General features: G+C 37.3%; 1 protein-coding gene across 16 annotated transcripts in view; it reads right to left on the bottom strand.

Annotated features, from left to right (window-relative positions):
• CHD9 (chromodomain helicase DNA binding protein 9) overlaps positions 1–18,839 on the bottom strand; it is a 247,375-nt gene that overhangs the window by 27,116 nt on the left and 201,420 nt on the right. For all 16 annotated transcript variants that reach the window (XM_060084508.1, XM_060084513.1, XM_060084509.1 and 13 more), the window contains 5 exons: positions 8,082–8,185; positions 7,458–7,575; positions 6,752–6,809; positions 3,086–3,128; positions 1,729–1,948 (listed from right to left, as the gene is read on the bottom strand). In XM_060084508.1, the coding sequence (XP_059940491.1) occupies positions 1,729–1,948; positions 3,086–3,128; positions 6,752–6,809; positions 7,458–7,575; positions 8,082–8,185 (543 nt within the window). The remainder of the gene's footprint in view (positions 1–1,728; positions 1,949–3,085; positions 3,129–6,751; positions 6,810–7,457; positions 7,576–8,081; positions 8,186–18,839) is intronic.

The raw sequence follows: 18,839 nt of genomic DNA, 5'->3' as shown, positions 1-18,839 counted from the left end.
AAGGATTACATAGGACACAAAAAATGACACCTACCTTCAAAGAATTTACAAGTTAGAAAGGTAAGACATGGAAAGGAAAAGATGAATGTCATTACAGTATCTTTTATTATTTTGAAAATGAGTAGTTTTATTTAGATAAGTGCTATATGAGTGCAGAAAGCAGAGAGAATACTATGAGCTAGTCTGGTTGAGAAAAAAACTAACAGAGGAGATAGAACATGTGTTGAACTCTGAAGGAGCAGTAGGGCGAGGTATGGACTAAAAAGTAGGAAGAAGGGTATTCTGGGTGATTGGAACAACTTAAGTAGGGTACTGAGTCAAGACTAAGTGGGGCATTCAGGCAGAGGGAATAGGAGAGAATAAAATTAGTAATGCATGCTGAGGCCTAAATTGAAGAGACTCGAATTAATTAAGCAGTTAGATTTTATCCCTATACTAAATAAAGAGCCACTGAATATCATGATAAAACTAGTACTTTCGGAAGATTATCCAGATCTGCCAGAGCGAGGGAAAATGTATGCGGTAGATTAAAGATGGTCATATAGTCTTTGCCACAGTTCGCTTTGAGAGATGCAACCTATTTCCCTTTCCCTTAAATCCTGGTTGGCCCTGTGATCTTTCTGACCAACAGTAGGTGGCAGAAGTGACACTATGGAACTGCAGAGGCTGGGTCCTAAGAAATCTGCAGCTTCTGCCTTTGCCACTTGGAATGCTCCCTCTTAGAATCTGAGCTCCCAGCTGGCAGTCAGCACCAACTGCCAACCATGTGAGTGAGGCCATTATGGACCTTCCAGCCCTCGCCTCACTCCAGCCAACACCATGGGAAGCAGAAGAACCACCTGGTCAACCCACAGAATAGTGACAAACAAAAAACTGACGTTGTTTTACGTCACTATGTTTTGGGGTGGGTTGTTATGCAACGATAGATAACTGAAACAGTAAATTTACATAGGTAGTAGTATTTGAAGATTATGTCTAGGATAGCTAAAATCTTAAGTGTCAGACTAAATTCTGGTTACAATGAATGTGCTGCAAATGAAACAAAGGAACAATGATTTATCTTTCAGAAAAAAATCCAAAGATCCAGGTTTAATAAGGAGGCCAGGTTATTGCTAAACTTTCTTATTCTTTTCCATGTATTCTATCCTTTTTAAGGAGTTAAAGCTTTTGGAATGAGAGGAGTTTACCTGTCTTCCTAACAAGCCTCTTGCAAGAAGTTCTACTACTATTTGTTCCCCTTTGACATCAGTAGTTTTAAGCGTTCATCCTCTGTAAAAAGCATAGATGAACTTCTCTTCCATACATTCTTATATTTCATTAATGTCATCATGTAAAATAAGATACAGTGGAATTTATTTCATATAATTTAAACATACGTTTCATTGATAATTTAATGAGTTTAATGAGTATTTAATGATAATTTAATGAGTCTTGAATTTGCACCTTCATTTTTCCCCATACCTCACTGTTCATAAACATGACAAAAGAATGATTAAATATAAAGTATGGACTAATAACTATAAAATGCAATAATCTGTATTAGCTTAACCATATTTGTGTGTACATATATTTATATACATGTATATGTATGCATAAAGCATTTTGCTTTGACCAACTTCTCTACCTACATACGTTTTTCACAATGTGAGATAATCATACCCTAACAGACTTCAGAATGAACACTATATTTAGATACTATATATTAACAATTTAGTGCTATTGTCTTACCTCTGCTGTCTTTCTATCTTGGCTGCCATTTTAGGATTAAGAGTGGCTTCTTCATAAAGAGGCTGCATAACAGTGGCAGGCACTGAGAAAGTAGGTTGTATCTGCTGGATTTGTCTGTTTTTATTGGTACGCTGATATGCAGTGATGAGACGCCTCAAACGTGTGGTTAAAGCTGACTGAGTAGGCCAATAAATTTTATCACCCTCCATCAGTTGACCATCTACATTTAAAGAAACTCATGTCAATTAAAAAAAAAAAACTAAAAACCAAAAACTAAACAGATACTGTCATGAAGCTCACAAAAGCAGCAAAATTTCCCTACTTAAAATTTTTTCTTTCAATCTGATTATGTGAAAAACAAAAACAAAACAAATCTCTCAAAAAAGTTTTAACTATAGCTCTAAAAATTACAACAAACTTCAAGAGCAAGCTCAAAGAGTAGGTCACAGTGGAATAAAGAACTACAATGTTATATATTTAAAGAGAACTTCATTTGCACAGAAAATACAACTCTTGCATTTCCAGGTCTAACATATCTTACTGGAAGGCAAATACTCAATGCCTTAACTTAAATAAATTAAAAGTCCAACTGAAATCCATTGAGAAGTTGAACACTATAAACTCTTCAAATTAAAGCTTTCTGTATTAAGTTTATCTCAATTTAATTAGAATGAAACACGTAAAAAGTCATCAGGGAGGAACATATATTTTAAAAAATTCAATATGACAATGCTGTAACTTTTAAGTTTTCATTCACCTAATGAAAGTGCAAGATCTAACTCTATATTTCTACAGTGTAATATAATCATATATACCATAATCAAGTGGTAATCATTCATGCTAAGGAAAAACTACTCCTTTATTCCTAATTGAATTACAGGAAGGTGAGGCACTATTCCCCTTGGGTACCAGCTGGGAATGAATGTACTCTAGCGACAGTAGGTTTCTATCTTGATATCAGAAGGAAGTAGAAGCAAGACCGTGTACAGAAAAGCCTGTAGAAACTGAGTGATAAAAGAATGTTTCTCAATGTGTGTATGAACAAATAAGAAACGGATTATTAAATTAACACTTATGGTGTGTTTAATGGTGAAATGTCACATACTAGTGTAATAATCAAGCCAAAAAATCATCAAAGCTCCTATTCTATAAAAATTCAGTGAGTCACTGCATAAAGATTTACAACTAAAAATACTGTTAAATTTCCAATCAACTATGTTCTATAATGATTGCAACTGTCTTCAATAAATTTCACATACATTTGAGACATATAGAAGTGTATTAGTTTACTGATCTCATGGTATCATGGGAATGTTAATTTACAATAATACTAAGTAAAGAAATAAATGCTATTTACCTCCATCTGCTATAACAAGATCTCCTGGTGAGGAAACATCATCCTTTTAAAAGAAAACAGAAATTTGTCACAGGGTAACTGGGTCAAGATATAATAAGAGAATCGATTTTCTTTATAATAGAATACTTTCTTTTGCAATAGAATTTTAAAAATTCAATTTATTTAAACTAAAAAAACCCAAAACAAAAACATTTCACCCATTTCCATCCTGCCTCTAACCTCAAGCCTCTGGCAACCACAATCTGTTCTCTTTATCTATCAACTTAGTTAAAAAAAATTTTTTTTTAGATTCCACATATAAGAGACATCACACAGTATTTGTCTTTCTCTGACTTATTTTACTTAGTACAGTGCTCTCAAGGTCCATCCATGTTGTTGCAAATGGCAAGATTTCATTCTTTTTAAAGACTGAATAATATTCCACTGTGTATACACACACACACATATATATGAATATACATGTGTGTATGTATACATCTATATATCTATATATCACAATCTCTTTATCCATTTGTCTACTGATGTACACCTAGGTTGTTTCCACATCTTGGCTACTGTAAATAAAACTTCAAACCACATGTGATCGGGCTGCATATATCTTTTCAAATTAGTGTTTTCATTTTTTGGGGATAAATACCCGTAAGTGTGATTGCTGGGTCATATGACAGTTCTATTTTTAATTTTTTGAGGAACCTCCATACTGTTTTCCACAGCGGCTGCACCAATTTACATTCCCACCAACAATGTACAAGGTTCACTTTTCTCCACATCCTAGCCAATACTTGTTATTTCTAGTCTTTTTGATAATAGTCATTCTAACTGGTGTGAGGTGATATCTCACTGTTGTTTTGACTGGCATTTCCCTGATGATTAATGATGTAGAGACTTTTCATGTACCTGTTGGCCATCTATACGTCTTCTTTTAAAAAATGTCTATTCATATCTTCTGCCTATATTTTAATCAGATCGTTTGGGTTTTTTTGCTATTGAGTTGTATGAGTTCTTTATATATTTTGGATATTAGCCCCTTATCAGATGTATGATTTGCAAATATTTTCTCATATTGAGTAGGTTGACTTTTTCTTTTGTTGATGATTTCCTTTGCTGTGCAGCTCTTTAGTTTGATGTAGTCGCACTTGTTTATTTTTGCTTTTGTGTTTTTGTTTTTGGTGTCAGATTCAAAAAACTCATCACCAAGACCTATGTCAAGGAGCTTACCAACTAAGTTTTTATTCCAATGACTACTAGTTTCTACTTTTGTTTTAGAAAGCCCAAAGTTAGAATTATCATCATTCCTTTGTAGGTGGGTCTTTTTCCTCTGGTTGTTTTTAAAAACATCTTCTCTTTGGTTGGTGTATCTGTACTTGCACCAGGATGTTTCTTGAAGTGGATGTAGTTTCACTTATCCCTGCAAGATTCACTTTACTTCTTGAATCTAAGGATTCATGTATTTCATCAAGTCTGAAGAATTCTCAGCTGGTAACTCTTAAAATAGGGCTTCTCCCTTATGCTCTCTAGTCTGTCCCCCTGGAACGCCTATTAGACATACACCAGACATTATCATGCTATATATACTCTTCGTATCTAAAAAGTTTTTTTATATACTCCATTGTAGTGGTTTTTGGTTTGTTGCCTCTCAGCTCTAAATTTACTGCCTCTCATACCTTTTGCCAGCTCTAAGAGAAAAAAAAAAAAACGGATCTAGGCTCTTTATTTTCTCTTAGCCAGCCAATGTGATATTAAGCTTTGTCAGTAGTGGGAGCTGGAGAAGAAAGGCATTTTACTTCCTGGTTGCTGTGAGCTCCTCCACTGCTCAGCTCCTACAGCACATGCAGCTTCCTCAGGGCCCAGCTCTTGCAGTTCAGGCAGTTTCTTTAGCACCTCTTGTCCAGCAGCTTCTCCTGAGCGACCTCCCCCTGGGTGGTTTTGTAGTGGAATGCCTCTGGTGAGACACTTCCCCAAGAAAAGCTTGGCAACCCTAGAGGGTGGATTTCCAGCAAGTTGCTCAGGTGTGGCAGCACAACCACTTTTCTTCCATCTAGTGAGCTGTGGTCATACCCTCCCCAAAAGGTCAGAACCTCAGCCCTGGTGGGGACAGGACCCTTCCTCGGGTGCTGTATCTCAGCCTTAGGAATAGTGGCTATTCCTATATTCTTTCGAGTTCTTGTCACTTCTTTATAGTCAATCTCTCAGTATTTCAACCCCCCTATTATAGTCAATAACTCTTTACATTAAACTTTCCCTGTTCAAGTTACTATGTGGTTTTTCTCTCCTGATTGGCTCAAACTGATTCATCACGCTACATTATGGATAACTTCCTCTATTTTCTAAATAATTTCTTCTCTCATGAGCTGTGTCTAATCTGCTTCTCCAGCAGGATGTTTAACTTATTTGTTGAGTTTTAAATTTCAACGACAGTATTTTCCACCTCTAAAGTTACATATAATTCTCTTTCATATGTCCATCGTCATTTAAAATCTTATCTTGTCTTTTTTTCCTAGTTCTTTCTTTAATGTCTTTAATCATTTAAAATTTTATTTATTTTCTATTTCAGGAGATATATTAACAGAAATTCTTAAAGATCTAATCTTGTTTTGTTGTATTGCTAACATTCACTCATGGTAAATTGCTCCTCATAAATTAAAAATTTTTGGACTTTGACCTCATTTTATGGAGGGCTTTATCTTCAAGACTCAAGTGTAATCTAGACTGAAGTCGTTTCTTCTAACTGTTCTTTTTCTTTGTTTGTTTTTACCAAGTACCTCAAGGGTATTACCAGCTTGGGATCTCTTTTTATATTACATTTTTGCCTTGAGAGTTACTGGACCATGCAGATTAAGTAAAAGAAATCAAACCATAAACTCAAGAGAAGGCAGGCCTATGGCTATGAATTCTCAGGGGAAACAATTTTCTCCCTACCCAGAAACCATGCTGAGATAAATTTACTTGTTTCCCTGTGCTGTATGGCAGAAAGTACTACCCTTTAAGGGTTCTGACTTTACTGGGTTTCATTCTCATTGCTACACACTGGCCTAAGCCTCATCTTTCTTCCTCATATAGGCATCAATATCCAATTCCCTTGGCAACCAAGACCAACAAACCCTACCTGACAACCATAGCATTGTCTAGTCTTTACTATATTCTCACAAATATTATAGAAATTCTTCTCCTCTTTTAACATCATTTTCCCAACCCAACAGATTATATTCTGTACTTTCAACCAACTCTTTTTCTTCCTTTTGACTTTCTATAAACAGAACACTTAGAACTATGCTTTAGCAGCTCAGAATTCCTCTGGCTCCACCCTCTACTTCAGATTGCTTTATCTGTTGCTGTGTACTTTTAGTATCTAGCTCTTATTCTGCTTTGAGATTTTGCCCCTGAACACTGTGTTTCTTTGGTTCCTAGCAGTGTAGCATGTTGGGAATCCCCATTTCATCCATATGTCCAAACCAGCCTCCAGGTTGTCTAGAAGAGGAGATCAAGCTGATTCTGAATGGTTATTTGTGATGTCTGGCAACCTAAGTTGGTCACTAACTTAGCTAATGTTCTAAGAAATGATGCATAATGAAAATATATGAAGGAAAAACATACAAAAGAAATAGCAAGCAAAAGAAAACATGGATAACTAGATTTGAGGATTTAAAATCATGATCCAAAGCATACCTCTATATCATCTTTAAAGATAGCTGGGGCAGGTTTGTATTCTGGATCTTCCACATCCCTGTTAAATACCAACAAATGCTATAATTATTGTACTGAACTTCAAATTTCTTGTGGCAGGACAAACAAATGGGGTACTGTTGGAAGGACTTCTTTGTATGTTTTAATGGTCTAACTGAAGCCTCTGTTCTTCAGCCAGAGGAGCCCAAACCTAATAGCATGAAGGCTATTTACATGGCAAGTCAGAAGAAAGCTAGTTCTAATTTACTCTTACTCCCAAGTTCACTTATAAATGTGGTATTAACCTTAACACAGTCTCTTACTTTTCTCTTTTGGTAAGAAAAGAAAGATAATAAAGGCCTCATAATAGGTATAATGAACAACATCATATATTTCTCTTCAGTTGTAATATGCTTAGCTTTCTTCTTCCCTCTTAGGTCCCTAAAATTTTATAGTCTTATTTGCCATGACCATTAAGAATGGAAAAATGAAGGACTCATCAAAAGAATGGGTGTGGGGAAGGTCCAGTCTCTTCCTTCACTGCACTCTGTTGGACAAGTGCTAACTTATTAGAGTATCAGTAGCTCTTTTGAATTGTAAACTCCAATTCTTGTACTACTACATTATTTAAAGAGAAACATCACCGACATAGAATATGCTGATGTTGATAGAGCTATACGGAGAATGCATGACACTGAAATCCACGTACCCATCCATGTAATCGTTCGCCCTCTGTTCTGCAGCAACTGCTTTCTCATCAGGTTTTCCCACTCTTTCCAAGAAGCATAATGCCGGGTCTGCTCGGATAGTGTTATATTTTTCATAACCTAGAGGGATGACCAATTATGAAAGTAAAAAGGATAAAAAGAAGAAAAATATATAAATGTGAGCTTTCCTCATATTTATGATGAGTGATATTTCTGCATTGCAGGGACCATATATTAAAATGATATAGGTTAAACATGTTTTCTAGAAATTATCACAAACATTACATGGTCTGGCAATATGTATATTTAAAAATCTAGATTAAATATATCAGTTAAAAGGAAAAGAGGAAAAATTGACCACACATAACATATTTCACATAAAAACTCTTCCTGAGAGGGGACGTTATGTGAGACTTACGTCCAAGAGAAGCAATTCACATATGCCACCCATTCATGAGGAAATGTAGTGACTGACAAACATAGTTTGGGAGTGTATGCTTTATATGATGTATATAATAATATGGGTGTTACTGGAATAAACCTGTAAGTGGAAATCAATAAACTGAGAAGTAGCTGAATTACACTATACATAGATGAAGACTCTACCGATCTTACTTCTCACTTACCATGTTTAAAAACTCCAATAAGGAGTGACTTATCGGCATCAAAATCCCACCATTCAGCAGGAACTTCTGAGTGGTCTGGTTCTGGGACCCAAACATCAATGTCACTTAAAAAAAAATCATGACATGACTTTATGAGTTACTATAAACAAGTCTAAGAGGGGTCAAAATTTTACATAGCTTCTAAAAAGCATTGTGGTTTTTAAGAAAAAGAGGATACAATTTTATTTCATTTTTAAAAATTTTCCACAATTACCACATATTAAAATTATAAAACTGCACAATAACAACAAAGGTACCATAAAATGAATTAATATTCTTAAGCGCAACAGAAGAAATAAGTTTCAACAGGTTTACTTTATTCTTAAGGAATCATATTCTTTCCACTAATTTCCTTCAGATATAGACAAAAGGTTCTATCAGAAAGTACTGTCTTATGTCAGCAAACAACTTGGCAAAAATCATCTAGGTCAAAAATTTCACTTTGTATATGAGGAGACTGAGGCCCTAAAAAAGCAAATGAATGGCTCTAGCCTGTAAAATAAGTTATGTCTCTTTTAGATTGCTACTGCTAGGAAAGTCACACTGAAAAATTAAGCACTGCTTACCAGTAAAGGAAGCCTAGCAAAGAGTTAATAATGTTTGACAAGGATTAGCAAATAAGTATCATTAATTTTGATATAAATACACGTCATTCTTATATTGTACTATTGTATTTATAAGTAAATAAAACATAAAAAATGGATTAAAAAATTACTTTTTAGTTTTCCTAAGTGTTTTGCCAGGAGACAAAAAGAAATTTTTCAACAATCTAAATGCACACCTCACTATATTTTATTTTGTCACTATCACAATATTTTTTAGCTTAGTGCAGAAAGAGAAAGAGGAAGAGAGATTTTCCGGTGATATGGCAAAAGTTGAAAAATAGATGAGGAAAAATATAGTTAAAGAAGATATTTATTTTTTATTGCATTCCTGGTCAGGATTAAACAAAGCAGAAGCACAGAAAGACAAAAGAAAGAGGAAAGAACACTGGAGACAGGATGCCAAAGGGGGAAAAATAAAGTGGGTCAGATACTGTACTTCCTCTTACCAATCATCAGGTAGCACTCTAAAGCTCAAAATATTTTGACTGTCATCTGAGGTGGAAGGTTTTTCCTGTTTTTAGAGAGTAAAAGGCACTAAATATTATACCTCATGGGTTTTTAAAAATATATATTTATTTATTTTAACATCTTTATTGGAATATAATTGCTTTACAATGGTATGTTAGTTTCTGCTTTATAAAAAAGCGAATCAGCTACACATATACATATATCCCCATATCTCCTCCCTCTTGCATCTCCCTCCCACCCTCCCTATCCCACCCCTCCAGGTGGTCACAAAGCACCGTGCTATGTGGCTGCTTTCCACTAGCTATCTATTTTACATTTGGTAGTGTATATATGTCCATGCCACTCTCTCACTTCCTCCCAGCTGACTCTTCCCCCTTCCCGAGTCCTCAGGTTCATTCTCTACATCTGCGTCTTTATTCCTGCCCTGCCCCTAGGTTCTTCAGAACCATTTTCTTTTTTTTAGATTCCATATATATGTGTTAGCGTACAGTATTTGATTTTCTCTTTCTGACTTACTTCACTCTGTATGACAGACTCTGGATCCATCCACCTCACTACAAATAACTCAATTTCGTTTCTTTTTATGGCTAAGTAATATTCCATTGTATATATGTGCCACATCTTCTTTATCCATTCATCTGTCGATGGACACTTAGGGTGCTTCCATGTCCTGACTTTTGTAAATAGAGCTGTAATGAACGTTGTGGTACATGACTTTTTGAATTATGATTTTCTCTGGGTATATGCCCAGGAGTGGGATTGCTGGGTCATATGGTAGTTCTATTTGTAGTTTTTTTTTTTTTTTTTTTTTTGCGGTATGCGGGCCTCTCACTGTTGTGGCCTCTCCCGTTGCGGAGCACAGGCTCCGGATGCGCAGGCCCAGCGGCCATGGCTCACGGGCCCAGCCGCTCCGCGGCATATGGGATCCTCCCAGACCGGGGCACGAACCCGTATCCCCTGCATCGGCAGGCGGACTCTTAACCACTGCGCCACCAGGGAGGCCCCTATTTGTAGTTTTTTAAGGAACCTCCATACTGTTCTCCATAGTGGCTGTATCCATTTACATTCCCACCAACAGTGCAAGAGGGTTCCCTTTTCTCCAAACCCTCTCCAGCATTTATTGTTTGTAGACTTTTTGATGATGGCCATTCAGACTGGTGTGAGGTGATACCTCATTGTAGTTTTGATTTGCATTTCTCTAATGGTTAATGATGTTGAGCATCCTTTCATGTGTTTGTTGGCAATTTGTATTATCTTCTTTGGAGAAATGTCTATTTAGGTCTTGTGCCCATTTTTGGATTGGGTTGTTTCTTTTTTTTGATATTGAGCTGCATGAAGTGCTTGTATATTTTAGAGATTAATCCTTTGTCAGTTGCTTTGTTTGCAAATATTTTCTCCCATTCTGTGTTGGCTTTTCGTCATGTATGGTTTCCTTTCCTGTGCAAAAGCTTTTAAGTTTCACTAGGTCCCATTTGTTTATTTTTGCTTTTATTTCCCTTTCTCTAGGACGTGGGTCAAAAAGGATCTTGCTGTGATTTATGTCACAGAGTGTTCTGCCTATGTTTTGCTCTAAAAGACTGATAGTGTCTGGCTTTACAATTAGGTCTTTAATCCATTTTGAGTTTATTTTTGTGTATGGTGTTAGGGATTGTTCTAATTTCATTCTTTTACGTGGAGCTGTCTGGTTTTCCCACTACCATTTATTGAACAGGCTATCTTCTCTCCATTGTATATTCTTGCCTCCTTTATCAAAGATAAGGTGACCATATGTGCGTGGGTTTATCTCTGGGCTTGCTATCCTGTTCCATTGATCTGTATTTCTGTTTTTGTGCCAGTACCATACTGTTTTGATTACTGTAGCTTTGTAGTATAGTCTGAAGTCAGGGAGCCTGATTCCTCCAGCTCCATTTTTCTTTCTCAAGATTGCTTTGGCTATTTGGGGTCTTTTGTGTTTCCACAGAAATTGTGAATTTTTTTGTTCTAGTTCTGTGAAAAATGCCCTTGGTAGTTTGACAGGGATTGCATTGAATCTGTAGATTGCTTTGTATAGTAATTTTCATAATGTTGATTCTTACAATCCAAGAACTTGGTATATCTCTTCATCTGTATGTATCATCTTTAATTTCTTTCATCAGTGTCTTACAGTTGTCTGCATACAGGTCTTTTGTCTCCTTAGGTAGGTTTATTCCGAAGTATTTTCTTCTTTTTGTTGTAATGGTAAATGGGAGTGTTTCCTTAATTTCTCTTTCAGATTTTTCATCATTAGTGTGTAGGAATGCAAGAAGTTTCTGTGCATTAATTTTGTATCCTGCTACTTTACCAAATTCATTGATTAGCTCTAGTAGTTTTCTGGTAGCATCTTCAGGATTCTCTATGTATAGTATCATGTCATCTGCAAAGTGACAGTTTTACGTCTTCTTTTCTAATTTGGATTCCTCTTATTTCTATTTCTTCTCTGATTGCTGTGGCTAAATCTTCCAGAACTATGTTGAATAACAGTGGTGAGAGTGGGCAACCTTGTCTTATTCCTGATCTTAGTGGAAATGGTTTCAGTTTTTCCCCATTCAGAACAATGTTGGTTGTGGGTTTGTCACATATCGCCTTTATTATGTTGAGGTAAGTTCCCTGTATGCCTACTTTCTGGAGGCCTTTTATCATAAATAGGTGTTGAATTTTGTTGAAAGCTTTTTCTGCATCTATTGAAATGATCATATGGTTTTTCTTCTTCAGTATGTTAACATGGTTTATCACATTGATTGATTTGCGTATATTGAAGAATCCTTGCATTCCTCAGATATACCCCACTTGATCAGGGTGTATGATCCTTTCAATGTGCTGCTGGATTCTGTTTGCTAGTATTGTTTTGAAATTTTGGCATCTATGTTCATCAGTGATATTGGCCTGTAGTTTTCTTTCTTTGTGACATCTTTCTTTATTTGTGATACCACCCTGTGGTATCAGGGTGATGGTGGCCTCGTTGAATGAGTTTGGGAGTGTTCCTCCCTCTGCTATATTTTTGAAGAGTTTAGGAAGGATAGGTGTTACCTCTTCTCTAAATGTTTGATAGAATTCTCCTGTGAAGCCATCTGGTCCTGGGCTTTTGTTTGTTGGAAGATTTTAAATCACAGTTTCAATTTCAATGTTTGTGATTGATCTGTTTATATTTTCTATTTCTTCTTGGTTCAGTCTTGGAAGGCTGTGCATTTCTAAGAATTTGTCCATTTCTTCCAGGTGTCCATTTTTTTGGCATTTAGTTGCTTGTAGTAATCTCTCATGATCCTTTGTATTTCTGCAGTGTCAGTTGTTACGTGTCCGTTTTCATTTCTAATTCTATTGATTTGAGTCCTCTCCCTGTTTTTCTTGATGAGTCTGGCTAATGGTTTATCAATTTTCTTTATCATCTCAAAGAAACAGCTTTTACTTTTATTAATCTTTGCTACTGTTTCCTTCACTTCTTTTTCATTTATTTCTGATCTGATCTTTATGATTTCTTTCCTTCTGAAAACTTTGGGGGTTTTTTGGTTCTTCTTTCTCTAATTGCTTTAGGTGTAACGTTTGGTTGTTTATTTGAGTTGTTTCTTGACACAGGACTGTATTGCTATAAATTTCCCTCTGAGAATTGCTCTTGCTGCATCCCATAGGTTTTGGGTCATCATGTTTTCATTGTCATTTGTTTCTAGGTATTTTTTGATTTCCTCTTTGATTTCTTCAACGATCTCTTTGTTATTTAGTAGCATATAGTTTAGCCTCCATGTGTTTGTATTTTTTACAGATTTTTTCCTGTAATCAATATCAAGTCTTATAGAGCTGTGGTTGGAAAAGACACCTGATACGATTTCAATTTTCTTAAATTTATCAAGGCTTGATTTGTGACCCAAGATATGGTCTATCCTAGAGGATGTTCCATGAGTACTTAAGAAGAAAGTGCATTCTGTTGTTCTTGCATGGAAGGTCCAATAAATATCAATTAAGTCCATCTTGTGTGATGTGTCATTTAAAGCTTGTGTTTCCTTTTCATTTTCATTTTGGATGATCTGTCCATTGGTGAAAGTGCGCTGTTAGGGTCCCCTACTATTATTGTGTTACTGTCGATTTCCCCTTTTATGACGGTTAGCATTTGCCTTGTGTATTGAGGTGCTTCTATGTTGGGTGTATAAATATTTACAACTGTTATATCTTCTTCTTGGATCGATCCCTTGATCATTATGTAGTATCCTTTTTTGCCTCTTATAATAGTCTGTATTTTAAAGTCTACTTTGTCTGATATGAGAATTGCTACTCCAGCTTTCTTCTGATTTCCATTTGCATGGAATATCTTTTTCCATCCCCTCACTTTCAGTCTGTATGTGTCCCGAGGACTGAAGTGTGGATCTCTTGTAGATAGCATATATACAGGTCTTGTGTTTGTATTCATTCAACCAGTCTATGTCTTTTGGTTGGAACATTTAATCCATTTACATTTAAGGAAATTATCGATATATATGTTCCTATTACCATTTTCCTAATTGTTTGGGTTCATTATTGTAGGTCTTTTCCTTCTCTTGTGTTTCCTGCCTAGAGAAGTTCCTTTAGCATTTGTTGTAAAGCTGGTTTTGTGGTGCTGAATTCTCTTACCTTTTGCTTGTCTGTAAAGGTTTTAATTTCTCTATCAAATCTGAATGAGATCCTTGCTGGGTAGAGTAATTTTGGTTGTAGGTTTTTCCCTTTCATCACTTCAAATATGTCCTGACACACCCTTCTTGCCTGCAGAGTTTCTGCTTAGAAATCAGCTGTTAACCTTAAGGGGATTCCCTTGTATGTTATTTGTTGCTTTTCACTTGCTGTTTTTAATATTTTTTGTTTGTATTTAATTTTTTATAATTTGATTGACATGTGTCTTGGTGAGTTTCTCCTTAGATTTATCCTGTATGGGACTCTGTGCTTCCTGGATCTGTTTGGCTATATCCTTTCCCATATTAGGGAAGCTTTCAAGTGTAATCTCTTGAAATATTTTCCCAGTCCCTTTCTTTTTCTCTTCTTCTTCTGGGACCCCTATAGTTTGAATGTTGGTACATTTAATGTTGCCCCATAGGTCTCTGAGACTGTCCTCAATTCTTTTCATTCTTTATTCTTTATTCTGCTCTGTGGTAGTTATTTCCAGTATTTTATCTTCCAGGTCACTTATCGATTCTTTTGCCTCATTTTTTCTGCTACTGATCCCTTCTAATGAATTTTAAATTTCATTTACTGTGTTGGTCATCATTGGTTTGTTTGCTCTTTAGTTCCTCTAGATCCTTGTTAAACGTTTCTTGTATTTTCTCCATTCTATTTTTAAGACTTTGAATCATCTTTACTATCATTACTCTGAATTCTTTTTCAGGTAAACTGCCTATTTCCTCCTCATTTGTTTGGTCTGGTGGGTTTTTACTTTGCTCCTTCATCTGCTGTTTATTTCTCTGTCTTCTCATGTTGCTTAACTTACTGCGTTTGGGGTCTCCTTTTCACAGGCTACAGGTTCGTAATTCCCATTGTTTTTGGTGTCTGCTCCCAGTGGGTAAGGTTGGTTCAGTGGGTTGTGTAGGCTTCCTGGTGGAGGGGACTGGTGCCTGTGTTCTGGTTGATGAGGCTGGATCTTCTTTCTGGTGGGCAGGACTGTGTCCGGTGGTGTGTTTTGGGGTTTCTGTGAACTTATGATTTTAGGTAGCCTCTCTGCTAATGGCTGGGGTTGTTTTCCTGTCTTGCTAGTTGTTTGGCATGGGGTGTCCAGCACTTTACCTTGTTGGTCGTTGAATGGAGTTGGGTGTTAGCGTTGAGATGGAGATCTCTGGGAGAGCTTTCGCCGTTTGATATTATGTGGGGCCGGGAGGTGTCTGGTGGACCGATGTCCTGAACTTGGCTCTCCCACCTACAAGTCTTAGGCTGACACCCAGCCGGAGCACCAAGACCCTGTCAGCCACATGGCTCTTACATGAGTCCTTGGCACATAGAAAGCACTTGATAACTGTGAACTAATACTGCTTTAACTGTAATTACAGGGACAAGCTGGGGGAGCGATTCATCTTCCTGCTAGTGTTGAATGGTCTCCTGCAGAGGTGGGGGTTGGCTGTGGCTCATGATGGGGACAAAGACACTGGCAGCAGAAGTTCTGTGAAGTACTCATTGGCGTGAGCTCTCCCAGAGTCTGCCATTAGTCCCACCAAAGAGCTCTACCTCACGGTTTAAATGTGCCATATGCATGTTAAGTGTTCCTTAACTGCTAGGGAAAGGAATACAATAAGGTGCATGTACTCCTATTGTTGATTTCTGCTTTTAGAGATTCAGTTCATGTGCTATCTCTTGCATAAAGCCTCTAACTTCCGCAGGCTAGATCATCCATTCAAAATAGATTTTAAATCTATTTGGATTTAAATATTCACAGTATTCACAATGTGCCAACAATGGCAATAGTAAGACAGACATATCCTTACTCTTTTGAAGAGGTATCTGCAAAACCTCTTCAATACTGTGATGAGTGCTGTGACAGGGCACTCTGGGTATGTGCTTTACCCAGACATGAGAGGACAGGGATGCTGAGTTGATGTTGGCTGAGCAGTAAGAGAGGGAAAATGAAAGAAAATGGGAAAGAGAATGTTCCTGCAAGAATGCAAAGGCCTGGAGGCATTAGTAACCAAGGTATATTTGACAAATGCAGATCTAAAGTTCAGAAGAGAGATGTGGGCTAGAATTAGGTTTGGAAATCATCAGTGTGGAAATATAAATGGATGCTGCAGAAAAGATGTGAACACCCAAGAGTAAGTGACACGAGGGCCTATGTGAACACATTTAAGAGACAGGTAGAAGAGAAGGCTGAAAATGAAAAGTGGCAAGCAGAAAGCTAAAAAGAAAATCTACAGGAGAATGGTATCACAGACACATTCTAATAATATGGAAGTGGTCAATAAAGGTAAATAAGATAAACATTATGATATATCCGTCAAATTTAGCAGTGAGAATGTGGGTGAAGAACTTCTTAAAGTAGGTGGTGGAGTGAGGGGGTAAAAGCTGAATTGTAGTGGAATGTACAGTGAATGTGAGAAAAGAAAAAGAGGTCAGCAAATACAGATACTTCTTTAAAAAAGATTGGCTGTGAAACCAAGGAGAGGAATAATATGGTAGTCTGAGGAGAACTGGGTGCAAAAGTGGTGTGTGTGTGCATGCGCATGTGTGTGTGTGTTGAGAGAGATGTAAGTATCTTAAAATCCAAATGAGAAGTCAGAGAGGGAAAGAATAATGAAAGAGGATAATTCATAGATCACAGTACAGTTCCTGGGAAATCACAAGGAGATTGAATGCAGTCAGACCAAGGAAAAAGAGGAGGCAGTTAGTCAACAAATATTTACTGGGTGTTACTATTTCTCAGATTCTAGGGGCTGGGAACACAATGATCAATAAGACAGATAGCATACTTCACCTTCAACCAGCTTAAATTGTAATGATAGGGGAAATACAATTTAAAAAATAAATATAATTTTTAATACTAGTAGGCAACATGAATGAGATAAAATAAGGTTAAGTAATAGTGGGTAACTGGTAGGCTGCTTTAGCTAGGGTGGGCAGGGAAGGCCTATCTGAAGAGATGAAACTTAAGCTGAGACCTGCATGATATGAAGGGGCAGTTCTGTGGAAGATTAGGCGAAAGAATATTTGTACTAGGGGGAACAGCATAGAATGAGCCTGACATGTTGGAGGAACATTGTGGATGAGGGACAGAATGGAGGAAGAGGTCCCAGAGTTATGTAGGGCACTGTAGGATTGGGCTTTATTCTAAGAGAAATGAGAAGCAACTGGAAGGTTTTAAGAAGTGCCTTGGCCTGATTTTTGCTTTAGAAAGATCACTCTGGCTGCTGTGTGAAGGTCCAACTGTAGAGAGGCAAAATAAGAGGCAAAGATGGGAAATCCCTGGTGGTCCAGTAGTGGTTAGGACTCTGTTCTTCCACTGCAGGGGGCCTGGGTTTGATCCCTCGTCCGGGAACTAAGATCTTGTATGCTGCGTAGCGCAGCCAAAAAAATACCCAACAACTCTTGAAAAAGAAGAGGCAAAGAGACTCACTTAGGAGGCCACTGAAAAAGTCTAAACACGAGATAATGGTGGCTTGGACCAGGGAGTTAGCAGAGGAGAGAGTGAAAAGTGTTCAGGTTTGGCATATACTTTGTCAAGCTAACAAGTCTTCCTGTAGGGTTTGAGGGGAAGAGAAGAATCAAGAATGATACCAGAGCAACTGGGTGGTACATTTAGTAGGATGGAGAAGGCTTGTATGTGGGAAGGTGGGGAGGAAAGAATAGGAGACAGATTTGGGAGATACACAGGAAGTTTGAGCTGTTAATTAGATTTTTCAAGTGGAAATGTTTAGAGGCAGCTAACTCAGAGCTTAGAGCTGAGGGGAAACATCTGGGATGAATATGTAAATCTGACTGTCATCTGTGTATAGATCATATTTAGTATGACGAGGTTGCATGAGTTTACTGAAAGGGAAGTATAGATAAAAAAGAAAGCTGAGGACACACGTCTTGGTCAATACAACATCTAGAGGTCTATTAGAGGAGTAAGAGCTTGCAAAGGAAAATGGAAAGGAAATACCAACGTGGAAAAAAGGACAGCCAGGTGGGTGTAGCAGCAAGGATGCCTACCGAAGACATCACTTCAAGAAGGGAGAAGTAGAATAAGTTTAGAGACTGATCTCATGGTAGGTTATTAGTGGCCTGATTAAAAATCATTTCAGCGGGAGAGTGGAGATGAAAGATTAATTGGAATAGATTCAAGAGAAGATGCAAGGTAAAGAAGTAGAAACTGTCAACACAGACAACTCTTTATTTTCATGAAGGGGAGTGGAGAAATGGAGTCGTAGGATGTATGTATGATACATGATATTAAGGAATGTACATATGCCAAGAGAATGATTCAGAAGGCGATTACAGGTGTAAAGTCCTTAAAAGGTAAGAAACAAGTTCCAAACATAAGGGTTGCTCTTAGGAGGAGGAGGATTTCTACTGCATCCTAAGGGAAGGAATAAATAGGGGGACACATACGACATAAGAGAACTGAAGGTAGCTCTTGTCTGACTGTTTCTGTTTTCTCTGTGAAATATATGGCAAAGTCATTATTGGAGGGTGATGCTGGTGGGACAGGAAGATGGCTTGAGGAGAGAGGTGTGGAATGGTCCTCTTGAAGAGTAGGTAAGTGAACATCCTAGTCATGGTGGTTAAACAGCTTACTTGTGTTTAATTTTGCTTGAGATCAATGCTCATAAATTTGAAGTTAGTCATTCGGCAGGGTTTGTGTGATTTTCTCCAGCCATGTTCAACTGCTTAGGTATAGGCAAGGGGTAAAACGATTTTTTGGTTTAACATGAGTTGGGGTTGTGCCACGAATGTAGAACAGAGGGGAAAGCAGGCAAAGAATCTCAGTTAGTGAGTACAGTGCTGGACTACAGAATGAAGGTTTATAATGAGGAAAGTGGGGCATGAAGGTGGAGATGGATAAGATGGGGGACATCGTGATGAAATTAGAGAATTAGAGTGAAAAGTACCCAAGTTAAGTGAGTCTGAAGGAAATAAGTGACAGCTGAAATGCAGATTGAAGAGGTAATGCTGTTACTGGTGATAGTAAGATTAAGTATACGATTGTGTG

The sequence above is a fragment of the Mesoplodon densirostris genome, chromosome 19, assembly GCF_025265405.1.
Source record: "Mesoplodon densirostris isolate mMesDen1 chromosome 19, mMesDen1 primary haplotype, whole genome shotgun sequence".
NCBI lineage: Eukaryota > Metazoa > Chordata > Mammalia > Artiodactyla > Ziphiidae > Mesoplodon > Mesoplodon densirostris.
This window is presented reverse-complemented; position numbering and strand designations above follow the sequence as displayed.